Source organism: Pipra filicauda, unplaced genomic scaffold (assembly GCF_003945595.2).
Source record: "Pipra filicauda isolate LSUMZ 115617 unplaced genomic scaffold, ASM394559v2 scaffold150_size2825430_pilon, whole genome shotgun sequence".
NCBI classification, from domain to species: Eukaryota; Metazoa; Chordata; class Aves; order Passeriformes; family Pipridae; genus Pipra; species Pipra filicauda.
Genome location: NW_024103996.1, coordinates 481,896 through 497,269, shown reverse-complemented (window position 1 = coordinate 497,269; position 15,374 = coordinate 481,896). Strand labels below are relative to the sequence as shown.

The following is a 15,374-nucleotide window of genomic DNA, read 5'->3' as shown; positions in this document are numbered from 1 at the left end:
AAGGCCATTGGCTCACCGAGGGTTCAGGAGGGAACCCAACTGCCCCGAGCAGGCTGTGCACCGGCAACGCGGCGGCAGCGCACGGCACCGGGAGCCACTGGCTCCACGCCTGGTGAACATCAACACCGAGGCAGCACCAAGAAGGGATCTGGTCTCCCTGCAACTGCAAGTGTTCCTGCACATGGGTCTGCGTTATGCCCCACATTGAGTTGGGCAGGCATTTCCCACAGCCCTGGCAATGGAAGGGGCTCTTTCTCACAAAGAAGGAAAAATTAGGAGCGAGACAGTATAAATGGGTCACACATGCTGGTGATGTCAGTAAATCTGGGAAGTAAAAAAGGAGCCACAAGAGAGTGATGAATACCTGAAGATATTTTTGCTTGATCCCAGGTAGGAGCAGTGACCCCTTTCAGTGCTCCCTGAAGTCAACAAGAAGCCTGTTCTTTCTTTTGGAGGTGTCAGAACAGATTCACTCAATGGACAGACCACACTGGTGTATCCAAGCAACCGAGCATCACGGGATGGCCCACCCAGTACCTGCAGAAGCACAGGATGGGTGGCCATAACTGCTAAGAATTGATTTCAACTCCACAAGAAAAGAGCAGACCCAAATTCACAGTGGGATGTCAAAGAGAATTATTCACCAAGTTCAAATTCTCTGGGGAAAGCAGGCATCCTACTTCTGTGATAAGAAATTCTCTGGAGCGCAGTGATGTACCAACTCATGCTGGAAAGAACATCTCTTGACAGAGACTCCAGCCACAGAGAGGAGGGAAGCCAGGTCTCGCAGTGGCACGCAGAGCAGAGGGCATCATCCTCCTCTCCAGCAGGTACCACTGCAGGCTGCAGGGGGGCTGAGGTGATCCTTGGGAGAGCCATAAACACACTGCACAGCACCTTGGGGTGCTGGTGCCCGAGCATGGGTGGCTTGTGAGGCCTGAGCACATCCCCAGGGCTCTGCATTCATTCAGTGTCCCCACCACCAACACCGCCGGGGGGCACCAGGGCCACCCATCTGCCCACTTCCAGCTGCACTAGAATACCCTGGGAAGCAAATCCCCTGGGAATAAGCCCCTGTGCAGCCTCGGTGAGAGAGCAAGAGAAAGGTCAGCAATGGAAAACCCCCAATTCAGCACAGAGCAGAGGAGGAGAATGGCCTCCGGAGAGAGCAAGGGGGGAAGCAGGGCTGCCTTTGGAGATGCCAAACTAAGAGCGTGAAAAAATCCAAACAAGGCCAGAGGAAACACTAACTAAAATAATTTCCCAAGTAGTGCTGAGGGGCAACCAGTGACTGAATTGTTTGTTGATGTTACTCAGTATTTTGATAAACAGAAGCAATTTGTTCTACTCAAAAGAAACCTGCTATTTTTTAAATAAATTCACACATTGATCTTTACATCAGAGAGCCATGTAGAGAAACACACAACAGGCTGAAACTATTCATTAATCAATCCCTAAGTTCGTCTTGCTGCAGCTGTGCTTGTTTTGACACCTGCTTGCGATGCTCCTGCTGTGGCATTTAAAGTGGAATAAAACCCAGTGGAGCAGAGGAGCAGTGACTGCCAGTGCCCCCGGCCCCCCGCATGGCACACACTGCATCAGAGCAGCCACAGAGGTCCTGGCCTGTCACTGCTTTTAAAGGTGTTACCAAGAGATCATTGCAAAGCCCCAGTATTCAAGCAGGAATTGGCAGTTTAAAGCAGCTGCCACATGCCCGTGGGTCTGACTCCCGAAGGAGCCGCAGGCGGAGGATGGGGAGCCATGCCGAGCCGGGATGTCTGAGCAGCACGGTACAGTGCTGCTATCGTCACCCCGGCATGAACACCTCTTTGCCCTTCAGCTCCACCCAGAATTCCTGCCTGTGTTGTCTGTACAGCTGTGCCTAAGCCTCAGCACTACCCAGTTACTCCAAAAATCCTGCGATGAAGCCAACCAGCGGTACCTGTTGGAGGGGTGAGAGCCAGACACGCTCGCATGCCGGGGCAGAGACCCCCAAGCCAACACCTGCTCCCAGATCCCTGTGACTGCCCACCACTGCTGACATATCCACACCCCTTCCAACAACATGGGTTCATTCCCTGAACAGGCACTGTCTGCCCTTTGGGGAACTCGGAGCTCTGTGCTGAGCTCACGGCAACAGCTCGGACCCAGGCCAGCTCTCCCGGGAGCGTTTGTACCGGTTACAGGAGCACCGGTGTATGAAAGTAAACAAAACATGTCAAGGTCAGGCCCAGGAGGCACTCGAGGTGCCGAGCTCTGGACACTGTTGGAGCCATTGGCCAGGTCCCCTGAGTGGAGATGTCAGGGAAGATCACAGCCCTTATGTAGACACACAACCGGAACCATTGGGAGAAAGAATCTTCATCCCTGCGCTGAAGGTCCTGCTCAGCTGCTTCTGTGCTGGAGGAGCCACTAATCAGTGCTAGTTCAAAGTTCTGAGCAAATCTAGACTCACATTGAAATATGAAATCATGGGGTCTGTTTGCATGTGTATGAATTATTCATGTGCTTACCACATGCGGCATTGAGCCTTTAAAGTGCAAATTATTTGGGACCAAGCTTTAGCCCTATTTTCTGTGAAGCATAAAGCACGTTTTCCAACAGTGCAAACAATCCAAGCCTAATGTGTATCATTTTCTGTGTTCCTGGCTTGCTGGTCTTGCCTGCCAGTTCCCATTAAGGCTGGAAACCAGTAACACACCAAGCAAATGTGCAGTACTCAGCTTTCCCGTGGATTCCGTGACATTTGTTTCACAAGGCAGTTTAACACACTAGGTACCTTTCACAGGAGATGATCTATATCCTTCTGACAGTGAAATGCACTGAGCTATGGAGGTAAAGTTGTATCCAGCCAACAGCAGAGGCAAGAGGAGATTCACCTGAAGTGTTTCTCCTAATCCTCACCGAGAACTGCCTGCTCAGAGGAAGAACCTGAGCTTCAGCCTGAGCCCTTCCCAGCCCTTCCTTCTGACCTTTGTCAGGCGCCAGAAGTAAAAACACATGGGAGTTGTTCAGGTGACCATCATTCGGTGCCTGCATCTCCTCACCAGTCCCAGGTACTGGAAGAGCCCCTGAACACCACCTGAGATGTAAATGAGCACATCAACATTCACACACTGTCACATCTCCTTGCCTGGCAATGCTCAGAGCCAGCTGTTCCCACACATCCGAAGCACTTTTAATTTTCCATAACTGTCACCTAAAGCAATTTAATTCCTGAAGAACAGTGGGAGAGGGAAAGAGGACACTGACACTTACATTCTCTTACATGGAGAAGCCGAGCTGCTCCCAGGCTGTCCTGATGCTCTGTACTTTGGGAGATAAACACCAAAGCAGGACTCAGCCAGCACAGATCCCCTCCCTGGTGCACACCTGAGATGTGCTGGCACACACCACGTCTAGGGGTACACCCCATCCACCAGCCCCCCCTCAGAGACTGCCACTGCTCCCTGTGGTACTTCTCTATGACTTGTGGCCACAGAAGTTGTTAGTGATGATTAATTGGGTGGTTCACTCCAGGATGCCGGGGTGAGGTGGTAGAAACTGCTCATTAACAACCACTGCAACCATGAGAGACTCCACAGCCTCAGAGGACAAAGCATTTGGAACTGGAGAGTAGCTCCATGGAAAAGAGTGGGAAAAGTTGAACCTGCTTTTACATCCCAGGCTGCCTGTGAACAATGGGCTCAGCAACGTCCCTGCCCAACTATGTCCAGCCAAGCCACACTCACAGAGACTCACCTGTGGCCACGGTGAGTGGAAAGCCAAGTCCTGACCCAGAGGCAGAACACCACTGTGAGTGAGCAACACTCTCAACTTCAAGCATTCCAACAAGAAATAAGGCAGTATTTAAAGGGAAACACATGCTGTCCCCTTTCCTGAGTGGCCTTGGGCACACACCCCTCCTCCCGCCAATGCGCTGCAGGGAGACCCCAACCAGCTGTTTAACCAGCACCCCAGTCTCAGATGGTGAAAGTTCCAAACTGCAAGAAGAGTGGCTTTTTCCATTTCTGGGAAGGTTTTTCTTGTCAAGTGCCTCTTGCTGACATTCCACCAGGCACAGCATGATGAGACCTTGCGCTCTGTCCACAGCCGGCACTGACAGCGCAGCTCTCCTGGCAGCTGGTGCTGGTCTCTGTGAGTGACCTGGCACCATCAGCTCCATGTCCTGGGACTTGTATCCCAGGAAGCACAGCTGCAGGCATGGGGGGAATGCCAGCTGAGCCGGCAAGGTCACCATGCCAGCACTGGGGACATGGTGAGGAAGGTGTGCAGATCTCCAGCCCCAACTCAAAGAGAGCCCATTCCAAGCCAGTTGTGAGGATCATGGCCTCCACAGAATACACAGAGTATTAATTTGGTCTAACATTTCACTTGAACAATTCTTCCCAATGACTTTTCCTTGATTGCCTTTGTCCCTCTCTATTTGTCCCTCAAATTGCTACCGTGTTTGTTAATTTTTTCTTACTCCAGCTCCATAAGAACAGCCCCAGCTTCCCTCAGGGCTCTTTTTACCCTGATCTCCTCTCTTCAGATCTCCTACAGACATAAGAGCCCACCAAGAATGACTTTTGTTCAGATTTCTGTCAGCACTACTGTGAAGGGACCACAGCCATCGGTGTGGAGAGGGACAGCACTGCAGCAGCAGGAGACAGTACTCCCAACAATGTACATGGTAACACACACCTCCATGACTTGGAATTGCTGAACTGGCAGGATTTAACCTGCAATAGCTCTGCTGGAAGGGGCAGTGATCCTGTGGAGGGAGTGTGTCCCTGGGCAAAGCACAGGCACAACTCCACAGATCTGGGGGCAGCAGAAACAAAGCCCTGCTGACAATGCTAAACACAGCTTTGCTGACACCTCCTTGCAATTCCCACTCCATCCTCCCCCCGCTTACTTACTTAGCTACCACTTTGATAATACAGAAAGGCTTTTTCTCTTGTTTTTAAATAACAGGGAAAGGCATCTGTGCTCCCAACCCACAGCCATGAAAGACTCAGGCTATGGAAAAGGTTCCCCTTGCAATCTGAGCAGGGAGCACTGTAGTCAGTGGTTTGCAGAGTGTGGAAGCTTAACACACCTGTATCTGACCATAAGTAGTATTTGGGATTATACAACCACCTTACAGGGCATTAGTCTGTAGATTTCAAATCAAAAGGGCAATGTTTCCTGCCCGGGGCTTTAAATTCCTGCCCAGAGCTTAAAATCCCTGCCAAGCTGAGGCGATGGAGCCGGGTTCCATGAGGAGCAGCCAAGGCAGGAGGAGCACAGCCGGCAGCAGTGGGAACAGGGATGATGCCAAGGGGCTGCCCTGGCCCCCAGGGACCAGGAGACCAGACCAGGCCATGCTGCTGTTCCAAGAAAGAGCAGCACATGTTTTATGGCACTGATCATCTCAGGAGAGGGTTTTTTTGGTCCATGGATCCATCTCCCAGGTCCCTCTCCCCGCACAGCAGGATGCCCCCAGATCTGAGGCAAACCTGGCTAGAAGGGTTTGTGTCACCACAGAGGTAATGGGACAGAGGACAAGACAGGTCAGGTTTTGCTCCCTGTCCCTCCACATCTCTGTTGCTCCGACACCTCTGACTGCCCAGCAGCACGCTCTTGCTTCCCTGAAGGTCCCAACCCCTGGAACAAACAATTATGGGGAAGAATCCCACTCTAAAAAATTAACACCGAGGTCTGTGGAGAAGGCTGGACACGATGCTCCCATTGGAGCGGGACAGAGGAAATAAAAGGAGGAATGCAAACAACTTGACAGGCTGTGACAACTGAATCCCTGAATTCCCAGGGATTTAAATGATAAGGACAGGTGGGTCTAAGAACCTACCCAAAGCTGCAGCCAAAGGCACCCAGCACTCAGCAGCCCCTGGCCAGCAGGCTCAGAGGAGGTGGCTGTAGATGCCAGGTGGGAGCCAGAGACAGGTGGGCTCTGCTCCCACAGTTTATTCTCTGTACACCAACAGCTCCACAAACGCAGCGCTCCCACTCCCGCTCCCATTCCCGCTTCCCAGGGCGAGGCAGGAGGGATGCCCGCTCCTGCTCCCGGGTGTGTGACCCCACCGCTGCCAACACATGGCTTGACATGAAAATGGGGATTATTTTAAGCACATTCCCCCAGGTTCTGCAGCTTCTCGCCCGTTTCCATGGGGACGGGTGCCATGCGTGGCTGCCGAGGCTCTCCGGCCTCCCGCGTCGATCCCTGCCAGGATGAGGAGGCTGGTGGGGAGGCAGAGAGGGACTTCAGAGCCCCCCTGGACCCAGCATGTCCCTGCAGCTTGACCCTTCAACAAACAGCACAGCCAGAGAAGCAGTGATGAGCTGTGTAAGAGTTTCCTGGTTTTCCACAGAACCACATTTTAGAGACCAGTTTCTCCGCTTGCAAGCTCCAGCAGACATTCACAGAGCAACTCCTTGAAACCTTTTAGACCCACATCAACCAACACATGCAGCCACGGGCAGACTGACCACAGCACTCCTCACCCTGCACAACCCCCCCAAACGCTGCCAGCTGCCCCTGCAATTGGGGTTTCAGCCCCAAACCCCAGCCTGCTGCCTCATCCCAGTATTACCTGAGCCAAAGAACTCCAAAGAGCGCTTGTTCCCTGAGAGGGGACACATCACAGACACTTCTCCCAACCCAGACTAACCCTGAGCACACACTTCTCAGAGTCAGGCTGCTTAACTAGGAGAGCTGCACCCATGGGCTGTAAAACTGGGAACCGGTGTTTAAAAGATGATTTTGATGCAAGTAGGATAAACCCACAAGTCTGCACCTGACCCCCTTAGGAAAAACCATCTGCACTCTGGCAGAGAGAGCCAAGCAAGGGATGGGAAAAAAGTGACTGAGGTGAAATATTAATCATGATGAAATTCACTGGGCTGCTGCATCAAAACCTTGTACATCAGCTGGAAAACTAATTCAGCCTCAGGACATGAGCAGGAACCCTCAGACCACTCGCCTCATGTCAGCGAGGGGAGGCACAGCTCAGCAGGAAGCAGCAGATGGCTTCACAGATTTTCGTGTATATTTACACACAGTTTTTTTAGTAAGCCACTTTGATTCAGGAGAAACCATAACCAAAATGCACTACTGAAATTCCTCTTCAGACATAATTGCATGGAGAGATACATCATGCTGCGGTTTTCCCCTCTCTCACACAACACAACTGTGGGCAATGCTAATAGCACTAAGTGTGCCCTGTATTTCCTCCTGCTCAGCCCAGCTGCCCAAGTCCAGCAACTCTGCTAAACATTTTTTAAATATCTGGGTTGAAACATTCCCATTGGCTGCATAATGACAGGTTGTCTTCACTTAGTATAAAAAATAATTAAAAAAAAATTTAAAAATATGGAGGCATGTCAATAAAACTTGCTTGGCTGTTTCCCAGAATGACAACAGAAAATAATTGCTGTCCACATGACAAACAAGCCTCACAACTGCTGTGCTGTGATTTCTTGCTTTCTACAACTCCCTGACAGAAGGGTGGAGCCAGGTGGGGGTCAGGCTCTTCTTCCAGGGAATAAGGGACAGGACAAGAGGAAACACCCTCAAATTGTGCCAGGGGAGGTTCAGGTTGGACAACAGGAAGAATTTCTTGCTAGAAAGGGTGGTCAGGCCTTGGAAGGGGCTGCCCAGGGAGGGAGTGGAGTCTCCATTCATGGAGGTGTCCAGGGAACAACTGGACATGGCACTCAGTGCTCTGGGCTGGGTGACAAGGTGGGGATGGAGCACGGGGTGGACTCCATGGTCTGGGAGGGCTTTTCCAACCTCAGTGTTTCTGGGATTCTATGAGACACCCCAGTGCCCTGCACAGAGAGATGTCTCACATCTGGCAGACAGGGAGTGACCACCCAGCCTGGGCCTTCTGTGAGGCTGGAGAACAAATCCACTCATGGGGTGAGGAGTTTTTAAAAGATTCTTACGGGTATAAATAACAAACCCTGAACAGCCTCTACAGACAAAGGCCAGTTTTTCCTGATGGAAAACAGCACATGGTGATAACGCTGAACCCATAAGCCCACTATGACTCACTTCAGCTTACTGAACCCACCACAGTCCAGTGCACTGTAACTCCAAGGGCTCAACCCTGAAGCCCTTCTGTTCTTTTGCCTTGTCCTCTTCTTCCCACATTTTCCCTTACTTCATTTTTCCTCCCTTCCCCTCCCCATTCATTAATTTTCTCTGTTCAGGAACAGGATTCAACACACCTCGCTAAAAACGAGCTGAGGTATCACTAGGGAGCATCTCCAGCTGGACAGGCTGGAGTTCAAGCCCATCTGATGTACGTGCAACTTGCCAGATTTCCTATGAGACTGGAACCAGCTGGAGCCACAGCTCCCACAGCCAGGGAAGCACATCTCCCTCATACCAGTGTTCCTTGGAAGCAAACACAAACATGCAGGCACTATCCTTTCACAGTCAGCTTTTCTATTAGTAGAATCCCCACTTGAAAGGCCCAGAAATATTTCCAGGGCTGTATGTGCAAACATGGAGCAGCAGGGTGTACACGCTGCGCACGCTGCAGCCAGGCAGGGCACCCGAAGGGAGTCAGATGCTACTGTCCCCAACACACAGGACCGGGCACACCTGGTCACCACCCAGCTTCACAGCCAAGGGATGTTACCTGAACTGGGGGAAAACTTAGGGGCTGGGGACACCACAGCACCCAGGAAGGGAAACAAGGAGGGAGCAGCACAGCTGTTCCTTGGGCATGACTCCCCCAGCACAGCTCCCCACTGCCCTGGCCCTAGGTGGGCGAGGAGCCAGCCCTGCACATGGGCTGCACCAGCACCGGCCAGTCTGGCGCCCAGCCCTGCTGGAAAATAAGCCCTATACCAGCACTAACAAAAGAGATCCTGAAAAAAATAGAGAGGGTTAGAGAAGATCCATAGGACAGACTCAGGAATATGAAGTTTATGCTTGGAGTAACAGACTCGGAGAGCTCGATCCATGTGTCCCATCAGTGAGGACACCAGGCAGCCACAGCCCTGACAGCAAGAGGGGGGTGTGACAAAGGTACTCCCCGGTTTATCCAGGTGAGATCCAACAGCAGGCTGCTGGGGTTGGACAGATGCAGGCTGGGGAGGAAGGGCAACTTCTACCAGTGAGGTTGACAGCAGATAACCCTCCACGGCCAGGTGTTTTACACTGAGACAGAGCAAACACGTTACTGCGCAGCCCCAGGAAACCTCTGCCTGCCAGCCCAGCCACACCGGTGTGACAGGAGGCAGTGAAGTAAGTCCCCAGGAAGTCAGGGAAGAGAACTGTAAGGGTTTAGAGTTGGATTTATCTGAGGGGAAATACTGTGCTTTGTGCTAGTACTCAGTAGAATAAACTTTAACCTTCTATTTACATACACCCTGCCACAATTCCCAGGGATCATCCGATGGATTTCGGCAGTTGGGCTCATCCTTGTGAGGAGATCCATCACCAGGAACCACCTATGGGCAAAATTTCACATACCAACCAGTCTTTTTCCTTTTTATTTTTTAATTGATTTCACATTAAATTGTCATCACTAGTAACTCTTCCACGTTATGTCACATACAAACTGCAAGTATTAACTGGCTTCTTTATCTAAGGAAGTTATTGGGATGTCTTCAGAGATCACCATAGCAACCATGCCGTGCCAGTAAATATGAGTTCACCAGAACAACACTCCAAGCACACATCAACAAGGAATGATGGAAAAGCAGGAGATATCAAGAAAGTAATGTCCTAATAATTGAGACATATTACAAAAGCACTGCTTGAAAGCACCTGATGAATGAGGTGTTCCCAGGCTCCTGTCAGTGGTCATTCACCTGCAGAGCTCAGGCTCCCTGGCTGGTTGCATACAGGCTCAGGGCACAATGAAATGCTTCTCAGAAAGAAATTTTGCTTTCAGAATGAAATTGCAGCGAAGCCTCCAATTTAAGCATTTTTACTCAGCTCGCTCGCTGTGAACTGCTAATAAAAACATGTTGGGGAAACCAACCAGCTCCTGCACCGGGAGAAGTTTGCCTGATTTAACCCCTGTCAGCTGCCAGAGCAGCACAGCCAGGTCTGGTCCCCTCAGCGAGAGGACGACAGCAGACCCTGACCTGTCCATCACTGGGCTAAGAGACTCAAATGAACGCATCTAACTCCAGGTTTATCCAGAGCACAGTTCCAGTACCCCATGCACATGGGGATTTTTGCCTGTGCTCATTTTGTGCCCCAGGGCCAATGCAGCGTTGGGCTGCCCCGGCCATACAAGCACCCATCTGCTGGGCTGACGGCTCTCCGAACTCTTCCTTCACCTGCAGTCAAAGTTTCCTTCCTTTGCTCCTCTGCAATTTCACCCTGCGCTTGAGAAGTCTAATGCAACGGTGGCATTTCGTGGTGTATTTCTACAAAAAAACCCCACAATTTGTATGTTGGGAAAAACCCCAAAGCAGCCCCTCTGCGCTGACAGCAGTGTTTGGGCGTTGATGGCCGGCGGCACTTGGTCCTTTCTCGTTAAAACCGGGGCTGTCCGCGCACAGAGTGAAACTTCACTGCTGAACTGTCCTCTCGCCGCCCCCTTCTCAGTCTCCCCGGGTTTTAACGACAACTGCCCCGTGTCCGTGGGGCGCCCGTGGGCAGAGTCCCTGCGCCCCACGGGGAGGCACCGCCCGGCCCGACACCCGCACCCGGGCACCGCTCCCCCGCCAGCAGCGGTGCTGCGGGAATTCCGTGCCGGGCAGGGGGTCTCGGCACCCCGGGGCTGGGCAGGGCAGAGCATCCCGGAGCAGGGCTGGCATCCCGGCCCGCACTCACCGTCCTCCCGCTCGTCGAAGACGGGTCTCTTGGAGGAGGATGCGCTCGCTCCCATCCTCTTCTTCCACTTGCTCCAGTGAAACATCGGGGCAGGCGGCTGGCATGCCCTGCGGCCGCTCCGCGCCGGCCCGGCGGCTCCCGCGGGCGGCCCCGCCGCCGCCCTCAGCCGCCCCGCGCCCCGGCGCCGCCCGCCCGCATGGCAGCGCCCGCCGCCCCCCGGCCCCGGCCCGAGGCGGCCACAGCGCGGCGGGGCGGGGGGAGCACGGCGGGGAAGGGGGGCGGGACGGGGGGGACAGCGAGGGGGATGTGCGGGGGGGGGGAGCGGCGGGATGCGGGCGGAGCGGAGCGCGACCGGGGGGATACGGGAGGGGTCGGACCGGGGGGATACGGGAGGGGTCGGACCGGGGGGATGCGGGCAGCGCGGCGGGGGCCAAGCAGAGCGGGGAGGGACAGGGGGACGGGAGCAGGAGCGGGCCAGTGGGATGCGGGCGCTGGGGTGGAGTGGAGCGGAGCGGGGCCCGGAGCGGGGTGATGTGGGTGGAGCGGGGCCCGGGGGATGCGGGCGGGGCAGGGCGGGACCGAGGGGCGGGAGCGGGGCCGGAGGGATGCGGGCGGTGGGGTGGAGCCGGACCGGGGGGCGGGAGCGGGGCGGGAGAAGGGGAGGCAGGGCGGAGCGGGACCGGGGGGCGGGACCTGGGGCTCGTCCTGCATCCCACCGAGCACGAGGCTTTGTCCGAGGGGCGCGATCCCGGCTCCCCGAGCTGAACCCGCCCGGTCGGTTCCCCCGGCCGTGCTCCGGCCCGCCTCCCGCTCCTCTCCCTCCGGGCGCACTCACTGCAGCACCTCCCAGCCCCGTAGTTTTTAATCTTGTAAATAAAGGTTGCCTCGGCAGGACGGGCCACCCGGCTGTGTTACAGCCAGCCTTTCGCGGCGGTTTCTGTGATCGCGCACGTCGCACATCTTGCATCGGTCACTAGTGCTCACTGCCGGCAGCGGTAGCCACTAGAAGCCATTCCCCCTTGTTCTGGCACTCCAGGCCCTTTTGAATAGTCTCTCTCCATTCTTCTTGTCGGCTCCTTCAGACTCTGGAAGGCCGCAATTAGGTCGCTGCAAAAACTTCTTCAGGCTGTACAATCCCAACTCAGCCTTTCCTCACAGCAGAGCTGCTCCAGCCCTTTAATCACCTCCGTGGCCTCCTCTGGACTCACTCCAGCAAGTCCATATCCTTCCTGTGCTGGGACCCCAGAGCTGGAGGCAGCTCTGCAGGTGGGATCTCAGCTGAGATGGCAGAATCCCCCCTGCCCACACCGTCGGATCAGCCCAGTACACGGGGGGTTTCTAGGCTGGGCCATGTCGAGCCTCTCACCCACCAGTACTCCCAAGTCCTTCTCCCAGGGCTGCTCCATCTGCTCATCTCCAGCCCAAATTAACACCAGGGGTTGCCCTGACCCAGGTACAGCACCAGCACTTTGTCTTATTAAACCTGATGAAAATGCTGAGCTGGAACACACTCGTGACACTGGTTTTCATGGCCTGTTGAACTGAAATGTCTTGTGGAATGACTGATGAAATGCATCTCTCAGAAATAACTCACAGTGCCAGCAGTGTCACGGCAAGGGACAGCCCTGGAGCCAGCAGATCACAGCTGTTACACCAGCAGTACCTTCACAGTTCCTGAGATGCTGTTTCCCAAGTTTTCATTTAAAACTTATGGTGTTTTCTTTCACAGCATGTTTTGAAATGGATACATCAGTTATTGTGCTCCTCACAGGAGGAGGCACTCATTATTTCAAAGAGCCTGGAAGTTGTAAAAGGATTACAATGGAAGGGTGTCATTTAAGAACAGTTTTCCAAAGGCAAAGAATAGTTCTCAAAGAATATTTCTTTGAGAAATCAGAAAGAATTTGCTCTCAAATAAGAAGATAGAACACTTTTATACAAGGCAGTAATTTTGGCTTTGTTTAGGGATAGGTTTGTGTTTAAATACACTGTAAATCTCAGAGGTATCAGCTTTCCTCCTTCCTTTCTCCTGTCTTTACGGTCTGTAGGAAAAGTATGAAAGATGCCATTAAACATCTTCAGTCAGTTGTCATTTCTCTCATTGTCTAGTAATATTTGGACAATCAAATCCAGAGCACAGAATCAGAATCTTTTCCCAATAAATTTTCAAGATATAATGTAGGAAAAAGTTTGGGACATAGAGATGTGATTGTCTTCATGCCAGAGGATGGTTTCATTCCACCCCATCTCCTGATTCTTTTCCCTGTAAAGTGGTAGAAGGTGCAGCACAGGGTTTGTTCAATTTTTGATTCATGAGCAGTGTAATAAATGATTTTACCTTCCCAAAGAGGAGTCAGACAGGAGACAAATGAAAGACCATGGAAGTTGGTTTGTTTTTTTTTTTTTCTAGTGCTGTGTTATTTCTGTAGCAGAATTTTACTTCTAGAACTTGAAAAGGGGCTTCCCTTCTGTTCAGTGAGCACTTGTGTCTGACACCACTATTAAACCCAGTGAGTAACATTCAGTGAGATACACTGATCCCCTCAGCAAACACCTGCATGTTAGGAGTCTCAGCACAGGTCACCCACCTCAGTGACACAACTGCAGTCACCTGAGAAAAATGCCCAGTCAGTAATTAATGTTGGTCTTACAGGAGGAAAAGAAAGAAAGTCCAAAATCTGCTCCACAGGGGTCCAGTGTAGGAAAGGGAAATGGAGAGAAAATTCTGCCTTCTTACATATCCTGGTCTCCAGGGAAACAGAGAGCCACTTTGTGTTTGAAATGAGGGAGTTTAAATAAAAGCTGACTTTCACGGTAATTTATTCCTCAAACATCTTTGGCTGTAGCTCTGACTGCCCCTCTAAGGGGCAAACATGTGAGCTGGGGGGCCAAAGGGGTCATTGGGAACAGGCTGTCCTTGAAAACTCTAAGAATTCATTACTCCTTTTTGTTCATTTTCTTCATTTTCCAGTCTTCTTTTTATGTTTTATATTTTATGAAGAGACAATCAGGCATTTTACCAGTGGAAGTCTTGGGGATACTCTGTGCATTTCTGTCTGTCCTGAAAACTGTGAACATACAGCAAACTGGATGGTTTGCTTCAATTATAAAAGAAAAAAAGGCCATGAAAGGGTTCTGGTTTTTTCTAGGGAAAGCAGTTCCCCAGCCATGAAATCCCCTCTGTCCTTAAGGAATTGCATATGCTGGACCAAACTCATCATGTTTTCATCCAGTCAATACCATCATCAAAATCCACTGACATGAAACAGGCAAAGCCAACGTGCATTCATTTACCTGGCAGAGACAATACCTGTTCTAATCTAGGACAGGCCAAAAAAATTCTTTATTAAATTCCTGGATTGTTATTTTAATTGAAGGATTTGTATAAGGAATTATTTCCTCCAACTTTCTCACACGCCTCAGTTCTGCAAGTGAATGAGTCCCCTTTGAGGAATGAGTGATCTTTCTCATTCCCAAGCATCGTGAGCTGCATATTGTATATCCTGTCAAAATTTGTATGAGGGAAACTGAAGATAATATTTAAACTTTTGCTGTTAATCTCACACTTCATTTAAGCACACGGATTTTGCAGTTTACCTCATTATGCTCTACTCTGCTGGGAGCTATTATGGTTCCCGTTCTGCCGTGTTACTGGTTGTACAGAATGGTGACAATTTTCTTCTTTCACCGCTGTAAATGAGGATCAGGTTCCCTGGTACCAGCGAAGTTATCCTGTATAAAACCAGTGTAAACAGAAATAAAACTGCCCAAAGCAGCATTACGTTCTTCATGGTTATCTGGTCTCAGGCAGCTGATGAAGCGGTTTCTAAACAAAATCACCACCAATTATCACAAAACTGCAAAGGAGGCAAATATTGTAAGACGCTCCTAATTTGGGCATAGAAACATGGGGGGGGCAAGATACCAGGATATTAAATTCCTTAAAAAGCCCTTTCCTGAATATAATGGCTGTAATTGCAATGTATTTAAGATGATGAAAGGAATATTACTGTGATTCTTAAAATTCATATGCCTTCTTCATCGAGAAGAAAATCTACAGAGAAAAGCCTATGTTTATTTTTAAAAGTTCCTCTAACAGAACACATAATTCTTTCAATAAACATTACATAAGGGGGAAATTTCACATATTTTCCTATCATTAGTGTTTCTGTAAATACTGCCAATTCTATTTTTAAAGATGCTCATAGTAATGACTCTGCGCCAGCTGTTCCAAGTCTTTAAACACCACCAGAGTTAACTAATAAATCCTGTTAGGAGATAAGGAATTAATGGATGAACACCTCAGTGAATAGGGAATTGTCTAGATGGTCACATGCAGAGTTGTGGTCAATGGTTCAATGTCCAAGTGGAGCCCAGTGAGGAGTGGTGTCCTCAGGGTCAGGATTGGGACCGGAGCTGTTTGAGATCTGTGTCTGTGACAGGGACAGTGGGATTGATGCACCTTTGGCCAGTTTGCCAATGACACCAAGATGGGTGGTGCAGTCACATACCCAAGGGAAGGGATGGGGCATCCAGAGGGACCTGGAGAGGCTGGAGAGGTGGGGCTGTGCCAAATTCATGAAGTTCA

The 15,374-nt window shown here is 51.3% G+C and overlaps 1 protein-coding gene across 1 annotated transcript in view; it reads right to left on the bottom strand.

Annotated features, from left to right (window-relative positions):
* Nucleotides 1–10,924, bottom strand: part of STK32C (serine/threonine kinase 32C) — a 66,767-nt gene extending 55,843 nt beyond the window's left edge. Inside the window, exon 1 of the mRNA XM_027746321.2 lies at nucleotides 10,787–10,924. Within this exon, the coding sequence (XP_027602122.1) occupies nucleotides 10,787–10,871 (85 nt within the window). The 5' untranslated portion in view covers nucleotides 10,872–10,924. The remainder of the gene's footprint in view (nucleotides 1–10,786) is intronic.
* Between the last annotated feature and the right edge of the window lie 4,450 nt (nucleotides 10,925–15,374).